The sequence below is a fragment of the Urocampus carinirostris genome, chromosome 8 (assembly GCF_059441175.1).
Source record: "Urocampus carinirostris isolate Australia breed hairy pipefish chromosome 8, RoL_Ucar_1.0, whole genome shotgun sequence".
Lineage (NCBI taxonomy): Eukaryota > Metazoa > Chordata > Actinopteri > Syngnathiformes > Syngnathidae > Urocampus > Urocampus carinirostris.
The window spans coordinates 31,153,548-31,171,760 of record NC_142356.1 but is presented as its reverse complement, the minus strand read 5'-3'; the positions used below and the strand labels follow the sequence as shown (position 1 = coordinate 31,171,760).

Genomic DNA, 18,213 nt, shown 5'->3' with positions numbered 1-18,213 from the left:
TTTTGTGCTCTGCAGTGGGGAGTCTGGCGCAGGAAAGACCGAAAACACCAAAAAAGTCATCCAGTATTTGGCAGTGGTGGCGTCGTCACACAAAGGCAAGAAGGACAGCAGTGCTGTAAGTATGCATGCCAAGCAGAAATGTTGTAATGAATTGTAAGGGTCTGTTAGCCAGTTCCCTCACTCTTCATGTATTTAGGATACTGCTCGCTTTAATCCTGTATATCGCCATTTCCTCCAAATAGCAACAATCAGGATCGCAGTTTGCCTACGTGAGTAAAGGGGTACGCCTGATGTGTGTTTTTGTGTGTGCTGTTTGTTCCTGAGAGTTCAACGTGCATGAAGGTAGTTTGACTTTGTTACCAAAGAGCCATTTTTGGGACATTTATTTTCAATTCAGAGTTCCAAATCATCAGGATTAGTGTTTTCCCTAACATGAGTTTTTTCTGTGTTGGCCATTGAGTGTGGATTTGCATGATAGTACAGTGGTACCTCAACATACGAGCTTAATTCGTTGTAGGATTGTGCTCATAGCTCAGATTGCTCTTGTAAAGAGGACATTTTCCCCGGATGAAATAAACTAATTGGCCTGTTCCCGACACATTCCTGATGACTAAAAACCCATTTGAAAAGTAATCAAACAAATATATGCAGTAGTAAGATAAATAAGACGATTTTAACAATATGAAATGTGAGCTAATTTAGCACTTACCCCGGAGGCAGTCACCAAAACAAATGTTTACGTGTGGTGCGGAGGAAGAAGCTACAACGAAGAGTGACCGAGATTGCATACCTGTCAACTTATATTTGTTCCACACATTTCATACGTCTTTTGATCATTTAGAATTGTGTACGTTGTGTAACAATTTTAATACAGGAAAAAAATTAATTAAAAAGAACCAATATTGTTTTGCCTATTTCGGCTTTAATCCAGATGTCTTGATCACTGGTAGCAGACGACAACGTCATCATAGATTGACAATTTTGTCACAGCTTTCTACATAATCTGTCTTGCTTTGAGTAAATAGGTGCTGTATTGTGTTTGCAAGGTTTATTATCGCTTAATCAAAAAGATTTGTAATTATTAATAAGCAGAGCAATTGGCGGAGATTAACAGGTATGAGATAGAGAGACTGTTGATGATACCTAAGAACTTACTGTACACTTAAAGTTGAAGTTACTGTAACTATTAATCAACATAAGCATACAAATTTTGAACAGCATATTTTTTGCCTTTAGTAGTTTGCATGCCTAAACTGGACAAGCTAATGCTGACAGTGAGCAGTCACGAGCGGTGAGCGCTCTCCAGTGGTAGCATCTGCGACTGTTGGTGAACTGGATTTTCCTTTGTATAGTGAGCAAGATATTTATTGTAAATAAAACTTGTAAACGGAAATTCTTGTGTTTACAGCTGTTCGTACAAAGAGTACCACTGTACTTCGTAGTCACATTTGAACCTTCCAGAATCGACTAGTGCTGTTGGTTTACTATGTTGAGTTGGGTGTCAAACATTCTCAGTGAACACCCTTTCACTGCCAGCGGTGATGATTGGAAGCCTCCCCAGCAATGAAAGGGTCTCTCACCGATAAAAGTGCACAGTGTGAGCATGCGCAACCATTTTTCTCTTGCCTCCAACACATCCTCTTTATTTACCTTCCTTGCTCTGCCTCATTTTTTCCTGGAAATTTTTGAGGTGATGCATTTAGTTTAACTGTGTGGTTTGCAATTTTCTTTTAACTGTTGACAAACTTTAAAATCTTTTTCTGAGTGGCAATAGAGTATTCACACTGAAAGCTCTAGCGATAAAGTGTTAAAGGCCCGGTAACTTGAATCCAGACATTTTCTTTAAAAACCATTCTGAATGTGCAGATAACAATGTACTACTCAATTCTTGAAATATATACTAAAAGCAGGGGTGGGCAATCTACTTCTCAAATTTAACAAAAGAAAATTCTAAGCTAGCCCTTGTTTGAGTTATTGATAAGTTTTATGAGTGGAAACCTTCAAAGGAGATTTGATTGGATGCCAGTTTCTTATTTTGACTATTATTGTGCCCTGTTGTTTGATGTTTGCCGCTAAAATAGATAGACAGATGCATAGATGGATAGATAGATGGATGGATGGATGGATGGATGGATGGGTAGGTAGGTAGGTAGGTAGGTAGGTAGGTAGGTAGGTAGGTAGGTAGGTAGGTAGGTAGGTAGGTAGGTAGGTAGGTAGATCCTTTATTCATCCCCGTACACCAATCATGATAGCGACAGACTGCTGTCACTGTCTTGTATGGACAGACTGAAGAGATCTTTTCTTCCTCATGCCATGAGGCCCTTTACTCTACCCGGCAGAGTAAAAGCCCACAGTAAACCACACCACCTTCATTGCATATTACCGAATCTTACTGCAATATGTATTCTGTGTAGCACTATTTAGTTATTCTATATAACACGCTACAGTGGGCATTTGCACGTCACACTGGGTATTTGTATATTGTATTCTTTTTGCTTTATTAATGTATTGTTCTCAGCTCAGGGATGCTGCTGGAAATGTGAATTTCCCTTCGGGGATGAATAAAGTATCTATCTATCTATCTATCTATCTATCTATCTATCTATCTATCTATCTATCTATCTATCTATCTATCTATCTATCTATCTATCTATCTATCTATCTATCTATCTATCTATCTATCTATCTATCTATCTATCTATCTATCTATCTATCTATCTATCTATCTATCTATCCACACCCTTTAGGGCTAATCTGTTTTTTGTAACGTTGAAGAGTTGATAAAAAGAGGGGGCTCAGGGGAGGGCTTTAGGACGGTCCTCAATGCAAGTTAAAATCCATTGATGTTTATTAAATAGTCTACTTATAGAAAAAAAAAATACAATATAGCATGTAGATGTTTGCATGTTTATTTATTCATAAATGTGCATTGTTGCTGATTGTATTAAGAATTGTCGCCATTCTTTTATTTTTTATTTTTTTCACCAATGGCCTTGAAATTAAACATTCAATGTGATATTAATAGAATGTTTACAAATAAGTAAGTAAATGGTAAATGGACTGCATTTATATAGCGCTTTTCAAGTCACTAAAGACCTCCCAAAGCGCTTTACAATGTGCTTCACACTTTCCCATTCACACTCACACATTGAGAGCGGCTTCAGCCATGCATGGCACCTACCTGATTATCAGGGCATTCAAGGGTTCAGTGTCTTGTCCAAGAAAACCTCAACTTCAAAATTTCAAAACTTCAAAATTCAACTTGGAGAAGCCGGGAATCGTACCAAAGACCTCTTGGTACCAAGAAGAGCACTCCACCTCCTGAGCTACTGAATAAGTCTTATATGGAAATATAATTAATCTTATTTTTGTATTTTTAAGGCATACTTTTATTAACTCCAATGTCATACATTTTACAATGTTCAAAAGCAAATGTACATATGCTGTATTGCAAAGCATTTAAACTCGTAATCAAATAGTCATTACAGCCTATGTTTGGTTTAAATAAAAAAATGACCAAAAAATGGACACTTGTCTTTTAGAAATGGCAGGGACAATATGAGAAAATTTTGATAGGCCCGTATTTTTTTTTCTTTCCTAATTTATTGCCTATGTATCAGATTGAAACTACTGTACGTATTGACACGGCCATTACACTTAATGTTTGAACCCAATCCGGGCCGTAACTCAAAAAAATTGCTCATTCCTACCTTACAGTCTTTTACCATTTTACTTCAACAAATCTGGTAGACATTGGTAAAAAAAATACCACTGACTCGAAAGTAGAGAATATCCGCCTTTAAAGGACTAAGTCTTGGCCAATTTATACGAAGTAACGGGGAAAAAATGCTGAAAAAAACACGCTCTCTGACATTTTAGAAGTTTTTTTTAGTAACTGTAGTGCAGTGGTTAGCACATTCGCCTGAACGGTCCACGGTTTAAGACTGGGTGGAAACATATGTTGGCGCCACTATTCTGTACTTGCCCAAGACACACCACAGGAAATGGTGCCCCTACGACCCTAGTGGTTAAAGGATCCAACCAACCAACCAGACCCAATTAGCCATTTACCCTGATAGCTATACGTTGCACGACCAATTATAAAAACTTATTCTACAATTTTTTTGCATTTGATTGAAAAGTAGCCTAATGTTGTGGCTTGTTAGTTTATTAAATTGGTGGTGTAAATGTTTTTTGTCTACTGGTGTCAACTGTTGGGTTCTATAGATTGTATCTGAACAAAACGATGGTTTTGCCTCTGTACTCTTTTTTGACTCCCTGAAAACTTTGGACTAAACATTGATATGAAAAAGGCTTGCTGTGAACTATCCCATTCTCTTTCTGGCTGCACTGCTATGCACATTTCTCATTTCTTTCCTCCAGTGACCTATGCCAGGAGCTTAAATGAGCGAGACAATCCTTTCTGCTTTGATAGCTCTGATCTTCAGTACATCAGCTGGTCTGTATTTTGTATTTTTTTTTTCCAGATTTATGGCACTATGTTGCAAATGATCTTTCATCATCATGGGCCAATTATCAATCAGTCTACTGTCAATGTCGCTTTTTTCCTCATCCGATAATTTTATCTCATGAGTGTTGTTAATGGCCAGAGTCAACTAAATTCAGTTTTAAAGGGATTGGCAGTGAATGAGTTACCACAACCCATTTAAGCAGAAGAGAAGTTATTGAGGTGGGTCTGAATCTTGCTTCAAAGATGACACAAACTCTTTGATCAGGTGGATTAGCACAATGCACATTGAGAAGGCGTCTGCCTAATTGTACAATCGCCTGATTCCACTCAAAAGAATACAGACCGGTAGGAAAAGGGGGATGATGTTCCAAGAGCTCTTGACTGACAGGAGCTGCAGAAAAATAAATGTTTATAAATTTCAGACTTTCTGTTTTTGAAGTGGCTCCAAAACCCGAGGGCAACTTGATGCTATAGTGAGATTAAACATTAATTTTTTTGGATCGGGATCATTGAATTCATCTAACAAATGAAAAATGCACACAAAAATGTATTTTCAAGAAGGATTCCTCAGACGCATTGCACTGGTAATATTATTTTCGGCTGAACCAACGCGACCTCCTCGTCTGTTTATATATCAGCTTCCCCTCATTTGGGCTGTGCAATTCATATTAGTCATTTGGTTACATAACTTACTGGAATTCTGAGATGTTGACTTCATGCAGGTAGTTTTGAAAAGCCGTTGTAAGACCTAATTCCACTTTTTATTTCTGCTATGTGAGTGTCTTTGTTGACACACTTGAATTGTATTTTGGTAAACCTACCACATCAATCTGATCTGCATCTAAAATCGCCAACAATTAATTGTGTAAATGTGTTGTTGTTACCAGGGAGAGTTAGAGAAGCAGCTTCTTCAGGCCAATCCCATTTTGGAGGCTTTTGGGAATGCCAAGACCATCAAAAATGACAATTCCTCCCGATTTGTGAGTGTCATAGGTTTTGGTGATGTGCTAAAACGTTGTTGAGTTTTTGTGTTCTATTTTTTCACACAGGGTAAATTCATTCGAATCAACTTTGATGTGACAGGCTATATTGTTGGAGCCAATATCGAAACCTGTATCCTTCATTTTGATTTAATAAAAAGTCAACAGACTTGACATTGTAACTATAGAAGAGTTTACTTCATCTAGTTTGTAAAGCAGGGTTTGTGGGGATGGATATCTTAGCAGGATGAATGTGAAAATTTGTGTTCTTAAATCAAAGAGTCCTCAGACCTCCTGGAAAAGTCTCGTTGTATCAGACAAGCCAAAATAGAGAGAGCCTTCCATATCTTCTACTATATGATTGCCGGAGCCAAAGACAAAGTTCGAGGTAACATACTTAAAATGTGTGTGTTGAATGTATTTTTCTAGGGTCAGTTCTTTTGAATCTATACAGCATATCAATGTATGTCTGCAATTCAATTCTTGATGTATACTCACGGTATGAATATATGTGTTTTTGTGAAGTAATTGAGAGATGGTTATAAAACTGAAATCATGATTTGTTGTTATTATCCTTTCAGATGAGCTTCTTCTGGAACCCTTCAGTAACTATCGCTTCTTAGTTGCGGGCCATGTCCAGATCCCTGGCCAGCAGGATGATGAGATGTTTGAGGAGACCATGGAAGCCATGACCATCATGGGCTTTTCTGACGAGGAGCGAATCGGTACCACTAGCCTGATCCAACAAAAAATTGCAGTCAAATGGATGTTCAAGCAGAATGCCCAATCAATGAAATATCCATAGTCCATTCTAAATATTTGACATCTGATTGAACTTTTTTAGTCTTGTTTTCTGATGACGCAAATTAAATGCTGAACTGTAAAAAAAAAAAAGATTTGCTAACAGGCAGAAAAATACAATGTGAACCTCCTCTGAGGCTTTCTTTTTATGGAGTTTGCACGTTCTGCTCTTGAAATGTTTGTAATGTAGGGGATGGATGGATGGATGGATGGATGGATGGATGGATGGATGGATGGATGGATGGATGGATGGATGGATGGATGGGAGGACAGATGGATGGATGATGAACAGATGGACAAATATACTAATACGTTTATTGATTATGCCTCAGATATCCTGAAAGTCTGTTCAACTGTTATGCAGCTGGGAAACATTGAGTTTAAAAAAGAAAGGAACCAAGAGCAGGCCACCATGCCTGACAACACAGGTTAGTTAGTATGCATACATATGGAAATTCCATAACATTCTTATATTAAACATTGTATAATACATATATTTCTCCTCTTGTCTTTAGCGGCTCAGAAGGTTTGTCACCTCCAAGGCATCAACGTGACAGACTTCACTCGCGCCATCCTCACACCTCGAATTAAAGTTGGCAGAGAGGTGGTGCAAAAAGCGCAAACCAAAGAGCAGGTACTCTACAGCGTACACTGCCGTAGAAAAACAAGATTAAAAGAACAATCATTTTATGAGTTCCATATTATGCTCGTCACAGGCCGACTTTGCTATTGAAGCCCTGGCAAAGGCTGTTTTTGAGCGCCTCTTCCGCTGGATCCTCGGCCGGGTCAATAAAGCCCTGGACAAGACCAAACGTCAAGGGGCCTCCTTTTTGGGTATCCTCGATATTGCCGGTTTTGAGATATTTGAGGTACAGATTTGTGGACGTCAAATGTCACAAGGAAAACCCTTTTTCTTGCGGACAAAGGCCACCCTCAACATTGTCTGTTATTGCAGGACAACTCCTTTGAGCAACTGTGCATCAATTACACTAATGAGAAGCTCCAGCAGCTCTTCAACCACACCATGTTCATCTTGGAACAGGAGGAGTACCAAAGAGAGGGCATCGAGTGGAATTTCATCGATTTTGGGTTGGACCTCCAGCCGTGCATAGAACTCATCGAGAGGCCGGTGAGTGGCCTAATATGTCACAATGGCTAGCTTTTTTTCCTCGTATTGGAATAACTGGCCGTGGTAGGAATACTACAGTATTTTGTTCACCTTAAAAAATACATTTTAGGGCTGTATTTTCAATATTGATACCACTGTGGGTTTTTTTTTTTACATATTATGAAAATCTTAATTTAATCATGATGGTAATATTGCATGGTAGACTATATTCTGAGTTAATTCAACATTGAAGTAAATATATAGGGGTGTGGTTATCAAAGAGCAGCAACATGACTAGCCAATAGTTACAATGATATATAGAGCACATAATATTAAGAATACCTAACAACAGTATGAAATAACAGCCAAAACAACAAACAGGCACAACAATAAACAACTGTGCTATGACAATTGTCAAAATAACTAACGGTCCTGGCATCCTCATCAGCATTCTTTACACGTGTCTACTAGTAAAAAGAGAATAAATAAGTTACTTATCATTCGCAACATTTTATATCACACAAATAAATAAATTATAAGCAGTGTTTACTGTCTGAGCAACCAAATAAGACATTAATTAATTCACTTAACTGCCACCAGAGTGAGAACTGATATCTTGGTTTAAAGATTATACTGGCACTGATACCGATACCTATATGAGCCCAGCCCAGCCCCAAAATAAAATATTGTCTTTATCATTGACAACCCAAATTTGGTGAATCTCTCATTTGCAGAACAACCCTCCAGGCATATTGGCATTGCTGGATGAAGAGTGCTGGTTCCCCAAAGCCACCGACGTCTCCTTTGTGGAAAAACTCATGAACACCCAAGGGAACCACGTTAAATTTGCAAAACCAAAACAACTGAAAGACAAGACTGAGTTTTCTATTCTGCACTATGCAGGAAAGGTGAGGATACACGGACAATTGCACCTTAAATATATTTTTGATATGATTTTGATTATGTAAATGGTCTTCATTTATATAGCACTTTTCAAGTCAATGAAGACCTCCCAAAGTGCTTTACAATGTGTTTCACACTTTTCCATTTTACCTACTAAGTGATAGCAGCGTCAGCCATGCGAGTAAAGCACCTGCTATCGGGGGCATTAGGGATTCAGTGTCTTGCCCAAGGACACTTTGACACATAACGCAGAGGCGCCGGGAATCGAACCTGCAACCCCTTGATCCCAAGACGAGCGCTTTACCTCCTGAGCCTATGCCGCCCTGATGCGTTCTTTTTGTTCGTAGGTGGACTATAACGCCACAGCCTGGTTGACAAAGAACATGGACCCTCTGAATGACAATGTCACAGCCCTGCTCAATAACTCCTCCAGCTCATTTGTGCAAGACCTCTGGAAAGACTGTGAGATTTCTTAGGTTTTATTGTGAATATTTGGATAATATCCTAAAAAAATATTTTCTCTTTTTGTATGATTGATTTATGACTGTATGGTGTGCTTCAGCTGACAGAGTAGTGGGTCTTGACACTATCGTCAAGATGTCAGACAGTTCGATGGGAGGCGGATCGAAGACCAAGAAGGGAATGTTCCGCACAGTCGGGCAGCTTTACAAGGAGTCCCTCGCCAAACTCATGACTACGCTGCACAACACTCAGCCCAACTTTGTCAGATGTATTATTCCCAACCATGAGAAAAGGGTAAAAAGAAAATTTAAATCGTATCACTTTTTTTTTACCTAAAAGAATAACTCATAGTTTGGGTGCGTGTTATAAACTAGAGGCTCGGGTGACACTCTTAGATATGTTAGCAGTGTCTGAAACTCATGACAAAAAGTTACCGGACACCATTTTTCACAACTTGAAACACAATAAGCCCTGCAATTGGCTGGGAACCAGTTCAGGGTGTCCCCTTCCCACTGCTTGATGATTGCTGGGATGGGCTCCAGCACCCCCGCGACCCTACTGAGGATAAGCGGTGCAGCTAATGAGATGAGATGAGAAACACAATAAGACAACTAATTGAAAAAAATCCATTATTGTAAAGTATTAAGGATTGATAATCAGAATATATAACGGAACAACACTTTAAAATTAAGTTTGTGATAAATCTACTTATAACATTCATTGCATGTATATGTATATGCACGACCTTATAACTCTCGGGAAGGCACGAAGTTATTCAATGCAGGCTTCTGATTGGCCGGACGAAGATTTCGAAATCGGAATAACGCAAACATTTGATTTGAAAAAAAAATCATTCACAGAATTTTTTGTTTTCTTTTTTCCTGAAAAAAGTTGTCGGCCACCCGGGCGGAGACATTTTGTAAGTTGTAGACCCGACGTAAAAGATGCACGGGGCGTCCGGGCAGACACTGTATTAGTATATTACAGTATTTGTGCATTGACTTATCAGTGGAAGATATCGTGGACAACAAATGCAAAATATTGAGTGCAACCACATCTTTCGACCCATAAGACACCTGTGGCCTATTTTTTGTAAAAATATCCAGATCACCTGGGGAGACGATCTAAAATAAATAATTCTCGATAGATCATGCACAAAGGTGAGGCATTTCTAAGGAAATGGTATTCAACAATCAAATGCATCATCAGCTGGGTTTAAGATCCAAGGGCCCACATTTCCTTGACACGCGATAAATAAGCAGTTGCGGGCGGGAACGCAGGAGAAAAAAATACCTCAGAGGGGTTCGGAACGTGACGTGAATGGAACTGAGGCAACCCCGAGATGCCCCACTGCCGCCGCTACTAACGCTACGTTTTGGTGTTTGTGTGTATGAGCGATAATAATACCATTGCATATAGGTAGGGTTTACACTCTCTCTAACATCCTGCAATCTGGCCTTAACGTCACATATAATACATACAGGTTTACATGTTATACAGGTGTGCGTGCTATGCTAGAATCTATAAGGTACGTATTTAAACATTACTTCAGATCCCTACTAGTTCCCGAATTAAAAAAGGGAACTTTTTCCACATATCGTTGTTGTCATGTAATAAAAAAAACGTAATCTCCAAATTGTTTTAGTGTGTTCATGATCTAAATTGGCCTTCATTGGTTTATTAAATAGTTATTTAAAGAGCAATATTTTTTTAAAATCCGTCAATATTAAATGTAATTTTAAAAATGTAAAAAATATTATACCTTTTTTTACATGAAAGTGATGATACAAATGTTTCATTGTAAAAGTGAATATAAAAATGTACAATTTTAATAGTACATACATTTTGTAAGCATTGACTTTTATTAATAAAATTCTATGAATAGGTTTTTCAACAATTTGGATGTCAGATTTACAGTAGACCAGAGTATAAATTACAATTGGAGTCTACGCGACAAAAAATGGAAGGATTCCCAAGTTTGTCTGCAAAAAATTGAAAAAGAGAAAAGTTTTGGACATTAACATCTTTGACACAACCCTGAAAAATGTTATCCCCTCTTAGTCATTAATAACCCCAGTAAACTTTTAAAACAATTTTATTTGGTTGTTGTTATAAAATGTATTTAAAAAAGCCACTTTCTTAAAGAGATGGCAAAGGGGCAAGAGTGCTAGCACCGCCTAATGTCTATCTATGCATGACACAGCTTTTGACAAAACAGTACAATATTTTCATACATACCGACCTCTTGACATTAAAAAGCAGTAGATGTTAGTGAACAATCTATTTTTCTGTGTGAAACACAATCCATCTCTAGAATTAATTACCGTTTAAAACTGAAAGTGGCAAACTTACCGAAAAGGAAATCGAGTGTAATCATTGGAACAGTTTATTCAGGCACAAAGACTTGCAGCAGTAGACTGAAATACTTTATTCAAGTCGAGAGTTTTTTCTTTGTTGTTTAAATGAGAAAAACATTTTTATTTTATTCAATTGTTTGTCGTTTTTAAAAGGGAGAAAAGCAGTAGTGTTATGCATAAAACGGTAGTGTTGGTGACTATTTTTGTGTCTTACAAGTGTCGTTCTCCTCAGGCAGGAAAGCTGGATGCAAATTTGGTTCTGGAGCAGCTCAGATGTAATGGTGTGCTAGAGGGGATTCGAATCTGCAGACAAGGGTTCCCCAATCGAATTGTCTTCCAAGAGTTTCGCCAGCGGTGAGCTCCATCATCAAGGACTAAAGCATTGCTATCCTTTACCGAGTAACTAAATGTGATTTTTTTTTTTTTTTTAATGAATCTTGTTTTTGCAAATATTTTTCTTCTAGTTATGAAATTCTGGCAGCAAGTGCTATTCCCAAAGGTTTTATGGATGGAAAGCAAGCTTGCTGCCTCATGGTAACCTAGTGTTATTTGATCTCCGCTTACTGCTTTGAATTTCATGTCGCAATGAATGTTGTCAATATCTACCAATGTAGATCAAGCATGTGGACCTGGATCCAAATCTCTACCGAATCGGGCAGAGCAAGATCTTTTTCCGCACAGGGGTTTTGGCCCAGCTGGAGGAAGAGAGAGATCTGAAGATAACTGTGATCATCATCGCCTTCCAAGCCCAAGCTCGAGGCTTCCTGGCCAGAAAGTGCGTGCATGTCAGCAAGACTGCATTCAGCTGTAATCATTTCAAAACATAGTTGACATTGTTCCCAGTAGAGTTGCCCCTCAACATACCAGAAGAATTTATTCCTGGATCAAGCTTTTATCTAGAATGGCTGAAACATTTAAATAATTTTACCCATAAGAGATAACTGATATCCAATTAATACATGCTATAAAACACATCTGACTGATCACTAAGAACACATTCAAATACAGTAGTGAGATAAATGAAAATATATTGCTGAAATAAAATTTAAGTTTATTAGGAGCACTTACCGTGGAGGAAGTTGGCGGTTGCTAATGGAGATGTATGCGTGGTTGTGGAGGAGAGATCACGATAAAAAAAAACAACACACGAGCACGGGATCAGGTATCTATGGCGGGAAACGCAAATGCCGACCGGGACAAAATGATGCTGGCTGTGAGCAGTTTTGAGATTGTCTCTCCTAAGTCGAGCAAGAGTTTTGCTCAAAAGATATATTGGCTCTTGGATTTCTTGAAATTAGAGTGGCTCATGTGAGGGCCAACTTTACTATTTTTACCCATATAACCCTATTCATATAATTTATTTTACTTTATATAATTCTATTTATATAATTTATTTTACTTGTATCAATAATACTATTATTATTATAATGATTAAAATGTAATAAGAATAACACTGAGTAATAGTGTGGTAGTTGTGCTTGTTGTCATAATTTGTGGTCTTATCTTATTATTTAATTTGTATTATTTATTTTTATATTTGTCTTGGAATTTTCCAATTTGAATCTTTTGTTTTAGTCAGAGGAAGTACTTTTTTTACTTATTACCTGTACTTTGCAGTTTGATGATTAGTCATTCTTATTTAAATACAATTCTAATAGAACCACCTCAGGATAGGCAGTTGTAAAATGCATTCATGAGTAGACAACAATAAAAATAATAATATGTTGTAAAATGTTATCATTGTCAAAGTGCTTTATATCATAATGGACAAATGTAAATTGGAAAAATACTAATAATGTTTAATGTTTCAAGTTGTATCTGAGTTGTACAAAACAGTATGATGGGCGATACCATACTTGCCTTCAAAACTAAAACATTTTGTTGAAGGCAAAATTATTTTTGTTGTATGTTTAAAACTTCAACAGTGCAGATAATCCAAAACAATTCTGCTGGTAAAAAGAATCAGTTTATGTCACGAAACACAGTTTCTAACACCTTTTTCCAAAATCAAATATTATTTTAGTGCGTTTTGCTGGCTGCAGAAAAATGGTTAGCAGGCCCCAAACGGCCCCTGGACTATGGATTGCAGACCATTGCTACTTGGCATTTCATTCAATATGTTGCTTTTGGATTCAAGAAAATAGTAATATCTTCAGTTATCAAATCAAGGATTTGCTCTCTTTAGTTATTATGTTCAGAACGGGTGTGTGCACATGTATGGTATTGTCTTATAAATTATATATTTGTTCTTGATCCTTTAAAGAGCTTTTGCAAAGAGGCAGCAACAACTCACTGCCATGAAGGTCATTCAGAGAAATTGTGCTGCCTACCTCAAACTGAGAAACTGGCAATGGTGGAGACTCTTCACAAAGGTTAGCGTTTAAATTGTTTAAAGATCTTAACATTTGACATTAACAACACTTGCCTCTGTCCCCAAAAAGGTTAAGCCTCTTCTGCAAGTAACGCGACAAGAAGAGGAGATGAGCCTCAAGGAGGAAGAACTGCAGAAATCGAAAGAAAATGCTGCAAAGTTTGAATCGGAGCTGAAAGAGATCTCCTTGAAGCACACAACCGTAAATAACAAGTTCAAATCCCATTCTTCTGTGAAGTACACTCCATCTAATATATTTAATGTTCCCTACCATAAGATTTTGGAGGAGAGAAATGCACTGCAGGAGCAGCTTCAAGCCGAGACGGAGTTGTATGCGGAAGCTGAGGAGATGAGGGTGCGTTTGGCAGCTAAGAAGCAGGAACTGGAGGAGATCCTCCATGAAATGGAAGCAAGACTCGACGAAGAGGAAGAACGTTCTCAGACGTTCCTGGTGGAAAAGAAGAAAATGCAGCAGCAAATGCAGGTACACAATTCGGTTTCTCCATAATGATGTGTTAAAGGTTCGATCTTTCCAAACTTGGAAAAAACAATCATGTTTTTGCCTTTGTTGCAGGAATTGGAAGAGCATTTAGAAGAGGAAGAGGACGCACGCCAAAAACTGCAGCTGGAGAAGGTCACTTGTGAAGGAAAAATCAAAAAACTTGAAGATGAGATCATAGTAATGGAAGATCATAACAACAAGCTTCTCAAGGTACATGAAAAAAAAACATGATTTCATTGGCTCAGTATTCAACACGTACTTTCTTTTTTTTGCAGGAAAGAAAACTGATGGAGGAGAGGGTTGCGGACTACAGCGCTAATCTGGCAGAAGAAGAAGAAAAGTCTAAGAACCTCACTAAGCTAAAAAATAAACACGAGTCTATGATCTCAGAACTGGAGGGTAATCCTTGTTTTGTAGATTATGTTTGTAAATGATCGTCCTTCGCGTCCTTAACCTCTGACTTTACTTCTAGTCCGACTCAAGAAGGAGGAAAAGACTCGGCAGGAACTGGATAAGGTTAAGCGAAAGTTAGAGGCGGAGTCAAATGATCTCCAGGAGCAGCTAGCAGACCTGCAGGCCCAGATCGCTGAGCTCAAAGCCCAGCTGGCTAAGAAAGAGGAGGAGCTACAGAATTGCTTGGCCAGGTGAAGTCCAACGATGATTTCTGTATGAGAAGTTAATGGGCAATAAAGTTTAACTGTGTTGTCACATTTTGCGGGTGGCCCCAAGTAAAGGTAAGCAGGAACAAAGGCTGTCTTGCTCAAAAAAGGATGGTACAGTTTTAAATAACAAAATCAGGAACAAAGTAACAAACAAACAAGGGGTCATAATACAAATAACATGTCCCAACAAAAGCCAAACCTGACGATCCAAAACAGAAATGGAAGCAAAAGACAGAATGGAGGTGGCAATTACCCAACCCCATGTGCTCTCCAAGCAGTCATTTTAGGGTAATAGGTTCAGGGTAATCACCGTCACCTGTAAAGAGATTGGGCACAAGTGCGGCCATTTCCACACCCCTGGTTGGCGCCCTCTAGAAAAGGTTGTGTCCCTAAAGCCTGGAACAAACCGGCTGCAAACCTTTGGCATTGATGCCTTGGTTTGAAGAATACCAATAATAGAGAATTACATGAATACAGAGATTACAAATAAGAGCACATATTTACAACCATACTGTAGAGCAGGATTCGGCAACCTATGTCATATGTTCCAGCTCTGACACACGAGGGGTTAACCAGTGGCACGCGAGCGCACGGCAAAATGATAATCTTTTTTTTTTTAATGCCCATTTTTACCTGAAATTGAGTCATTTTCAGTTGCGCGCCGTGTTGTCTAAAGACTTAATGGTAGCACCCCTCCTCCTCTGCTCCGTCTGTGAGTGTGTGTATGCGCAATGCCGAGGAGAGGAGTTTTAACCCTGCCACTGAAACACCGCCACACAATAATCGAATGAATCATTACGGCTCCTCCAGCGAAAAAAAGTCGTCTCATCCAGCCAGCGTAACAGACCAATTTGCATTCACTTGCCATCGTTCCTCGAGTCTCCACCTGAACGTGTTTCTAAAATCTCAATATTACCAGCGGCTTGTTTCACTATCACAGGCATGTCAGGGAGTTAGCAGAGCTTTCCGCTCTACTAACGTTATTCCAGAGGCTCCTTGCCCAGTCGCTTGTCCAATCAGAATGCGTGCGTGGGAAGGAAGAGGGCTAGGGAGGGTAGAAAGAGTGAGAGAAAGCTTCGGCTGTATTCTGTGGCTTGATAATTGGGCCATCAAATAAAAAAATGCCGATACCGATATCCGTCAAATTCCCAAATTTTAGTGCCGACAATCGGCCCACCCGCTAATCGGTCGGCCTTTATTATGAATATTTTTGGCAAAAACATTGACTATTTTTCCTCTAGAAGGGCGTCATAAACGTTTTCAGACGCCACCCAGGTATTTTACATTTAGAGCAATAAATTAACCAAACATTTTATATACTTAATTCCATTGGCACCACAGCATTTCCATACAAAAATTGCCTCCACGCAAATCAGCAGTGGCGTCGCATGCGGTTGGTGCCAAGTGGCTGTGTTTTTGATGATTTCCAGGTGTATGATACAAATGATCTCCTTTTTACAGATTAGAAGACGAGACCGCTCAAAAAAACAACGCACTAAAGAAAATCCGGGAGCTGGAGGGCCACATCTCAGACCTACAGGAAGACCTTGACTCAGAAAGAGCAGCCAGGAACAAAGCAGAAAAGATCAAAAGAGACTTGGGAGAGGAGTTGGAGGCTCTTAAATCGGAGCTGGAGGACACCTTGGATAGCACAGCCACCCAGCAGGAACTAAGGTATGACATGAGCTCACAAAACTGTACAAATAGTTGAAAGTATTTTGGGAATATCATGAACTATTCTTCTGTTCTGCAGAGCCAAACGTGAGCAGGAGGTGACCTTATTGAAGAGAGCCATAGAGGATGAGAACCGAACGCATGAAGCCCAAATTCATGAAATGCGACAGAAACACACCCAGGCCGTGGAGGAGCTGACGGAGCAACTGGAGCAATCCAAACGAGTTAGTGACTCCTTTTATTTTCAACTAAATTAATTTACCACAATTGTGTAAATTGTAAAAAAATGTCTCATTTTTACCTGGATAATAAGTTAAATGTACAGTGAAATTATAAAATTGAATACTGTATTTCCCTACGACAAAATGTTTACTAATGGTAAATTGGAAAATTATATTTAGAATAATCAAAACATATCTGACTTATTTTAAGTATCATTTTTTCGCAACCCTAGTAAGGAAAGCAGTTCTGATAATGAATGGATGAAAACGTAATTATTTTTTTATACTCTAAAAAATATTTTAAAAGTCATTAAAAAACAATAATAAATTAGCCTAAGTATAATAATTAAAATGAGCACCACAAAAAATTATATTTTGGGGGGCAGATCATTTCCATCTTTTTAAGTATTCTTTTTTTATTTTGATGTTTTTTTCTATCAAAAAATAATAATAATAATTTTGAGTACTTTTCCTATTTCACTACATTTCGATGAAATAAAATAAATAATAGTTCAAATGCATGTTTACCTTGCATAGCAGATAATGCATACTTGGTTCAGATTAAGTATATTTCTATTTTTTAATTATTTTAATAAAGAAATAAAAATAATAAAACAAAATTTAAAATTCGTATCAACATAATTATTTGAATAAAACCTAAATACGTAAAACAAAAATGAGCAAGTTCAATATATTTATCCCCAATTTCTTTCCAAATAAAAAAAAGTACAAAATACTATATCTAAAATTAGGAAATAAATTCTGCCTCCTAGAAATTATTCTCAAAATAAATTCTAACAAATACATTTTTAGAATTATTTTTTTATTATTTGTCACCAAAACCAAATATTGTTTACTTGGAATGTTGATTATTTTACTTTTCTTCCTTATTTTTAAAGGGACATTAATAAAGAAAACATTGTTAATTTGAATAAAAACACAAATAAAGGAACTATGATATAAATGTGCATGTTATTTTAAAACTCGTAGGTCAATAAATTTGTTCTTGCTCACCCAGAGGGAGCTGACAAGATTGTCCGACATTTTTCTGCTACGGGTACCCCCACAAATCAAAAACCTTGTGAATGGCTGAACAAAAAGAATTACAAAAAATGCTGTTCTTCCTTCATGTTTTAGCATTTGTTTTCGGTTGCACTACGCAATAGAGCAGCCTCTCGTGGTCAGATATTATGATATTCCTTTAACTGGACTTAAATCTGTTTAAATCTAAGCCAAAACCTCTGTTCACTTTTAGGTAAAGACAAACTTGGAGAAAGCCAAACAAGCTCTGGAGAAGGAAACATCTGAATTAACCGTGGAAGTGCGTTCACTGGCGCAAGCCAAACAAGAAGGAGAGCACAAGAGAAAGAAGTTGGAGGGCCAAGTGACAGATTTACAATCCCGCTTCAACGACAGCGAGAAGCAGAAGGCTGAACTTGGAGAACGCTGTTCTAAGATCACCGTAATTGGCTTTCTCAATTCTCCCCTAAAACGTGTCAAATTCTCTAAATTCACACACTGTTAATGCCCACCACAGGTTGAATTGGAGAGTGTGACAAACATACTGAATGAAGCTGAGGGCAAAGTCATCAAACTCAACAAAGATGTTTCCAGCTTCAGCTCCCAACTTCAGGATGCACAGGTAAGCATAGTTGAAATCCATTATTATAAAAGTGAGCCATGAAGTATGGGGCTGATCTT

The 18,213-nt window shown here is 38.1% G+C and overlaps 1 protein-coding gene across 1 annotated transcript in view; it reads left to right on the top strand.

The window, feature by feature from the left end:
* The window catches only part of LOC148361629 (uncharacterized), a 48,678-nt gene that overhangs the window by 14,374 nt on the left and 16,091 nt on the right, over window positions 1–18,213 (top strand). The window contains exons 5-30 of the mRNA XM_088342378.1: window positions 16–115; window positions 243–269; window positions 5,359–5,451; window positions 5,521–5,584; window positions 5,741–5,839; window positions 6,033–6,176; window positions 6,585–6,680; window positions 6,768–6,886; window positions 6,969–7,121; window positions 7,208–7,381; window positions 8,095–8,268; window positions 8,611–8,725; window positions 8,826–9,019; window positions 11,315–11,436; window positions 11,547–11,616; window positions 11,697–11,857; window positions 13,346–13,454; window positions 13,524–13,655; window positions 13,731–13,937; window positions 14,028–14,165; window positions 14,231–14,354; window positions 14,428–14,599; window positions 16,079–16,291; window positions 16,371–16,515; window positions 17,768–17,974; window positions 18,050–18,154. Of these exons, the coding sequence (XP_088198504.1) occupies window positions 16–115; window positions 243–269; window positions 5,359–5,451; window positions 5,521–5,584; window positions 5,741–5,839; window positions 6,033–6,176; window positions 6,585–6,680; window positions 6,768–6,886; window positions 6,969–7,121; window positions 7,208–7,381; window positions 8,095–8,268; window positions 8,611–8,725; window positions 8,826–9,019; window positions 11,315–11,436; window positions 11,547–11,616; window positions 11,697–11,857; window positions 13,346–13,454; window positions 13,524–13,655; window positions 13,731–13,937; window positions 14,028–14,165; window positions 14,231–14,354; window positions 14,428–14,599; window positions 16,079–16,291; window positions 16,371–16,515; window positions 17,768–17,974; window positions 18,050–18,154 (3,457 nt within the window). The remainder of the gene's footprint in view (window positions 1–15; window positions 116–242; window positions 270–5,358; window positions 5,452–5,520; window positions 5,585–5,740; window positions 5,840–6,032; window positions 6,177–6,584; window positions 6,681–6,767; window positions 6,887–6,968; window positions 7,122–7,207; window positions 7,382–8,094; window positions 8,269–8,610; window positions 8,726–8,825; window positions 9,020–11,314; window positions 11,437–11,546; window positions 11,617–11,696; window positions 11,858–13,345; window positions 13,455–13,523; window positions 13,656–13,730; window positions 13,938–14,027; window positions 14,166–14,230; window positions 14,355–14,427; window positions 14,600–16,078; window positions 16,292–16,370; window positions 16,516–17,767; window positions 17,975–18,049; window positions 18,155–18,213) is intronic.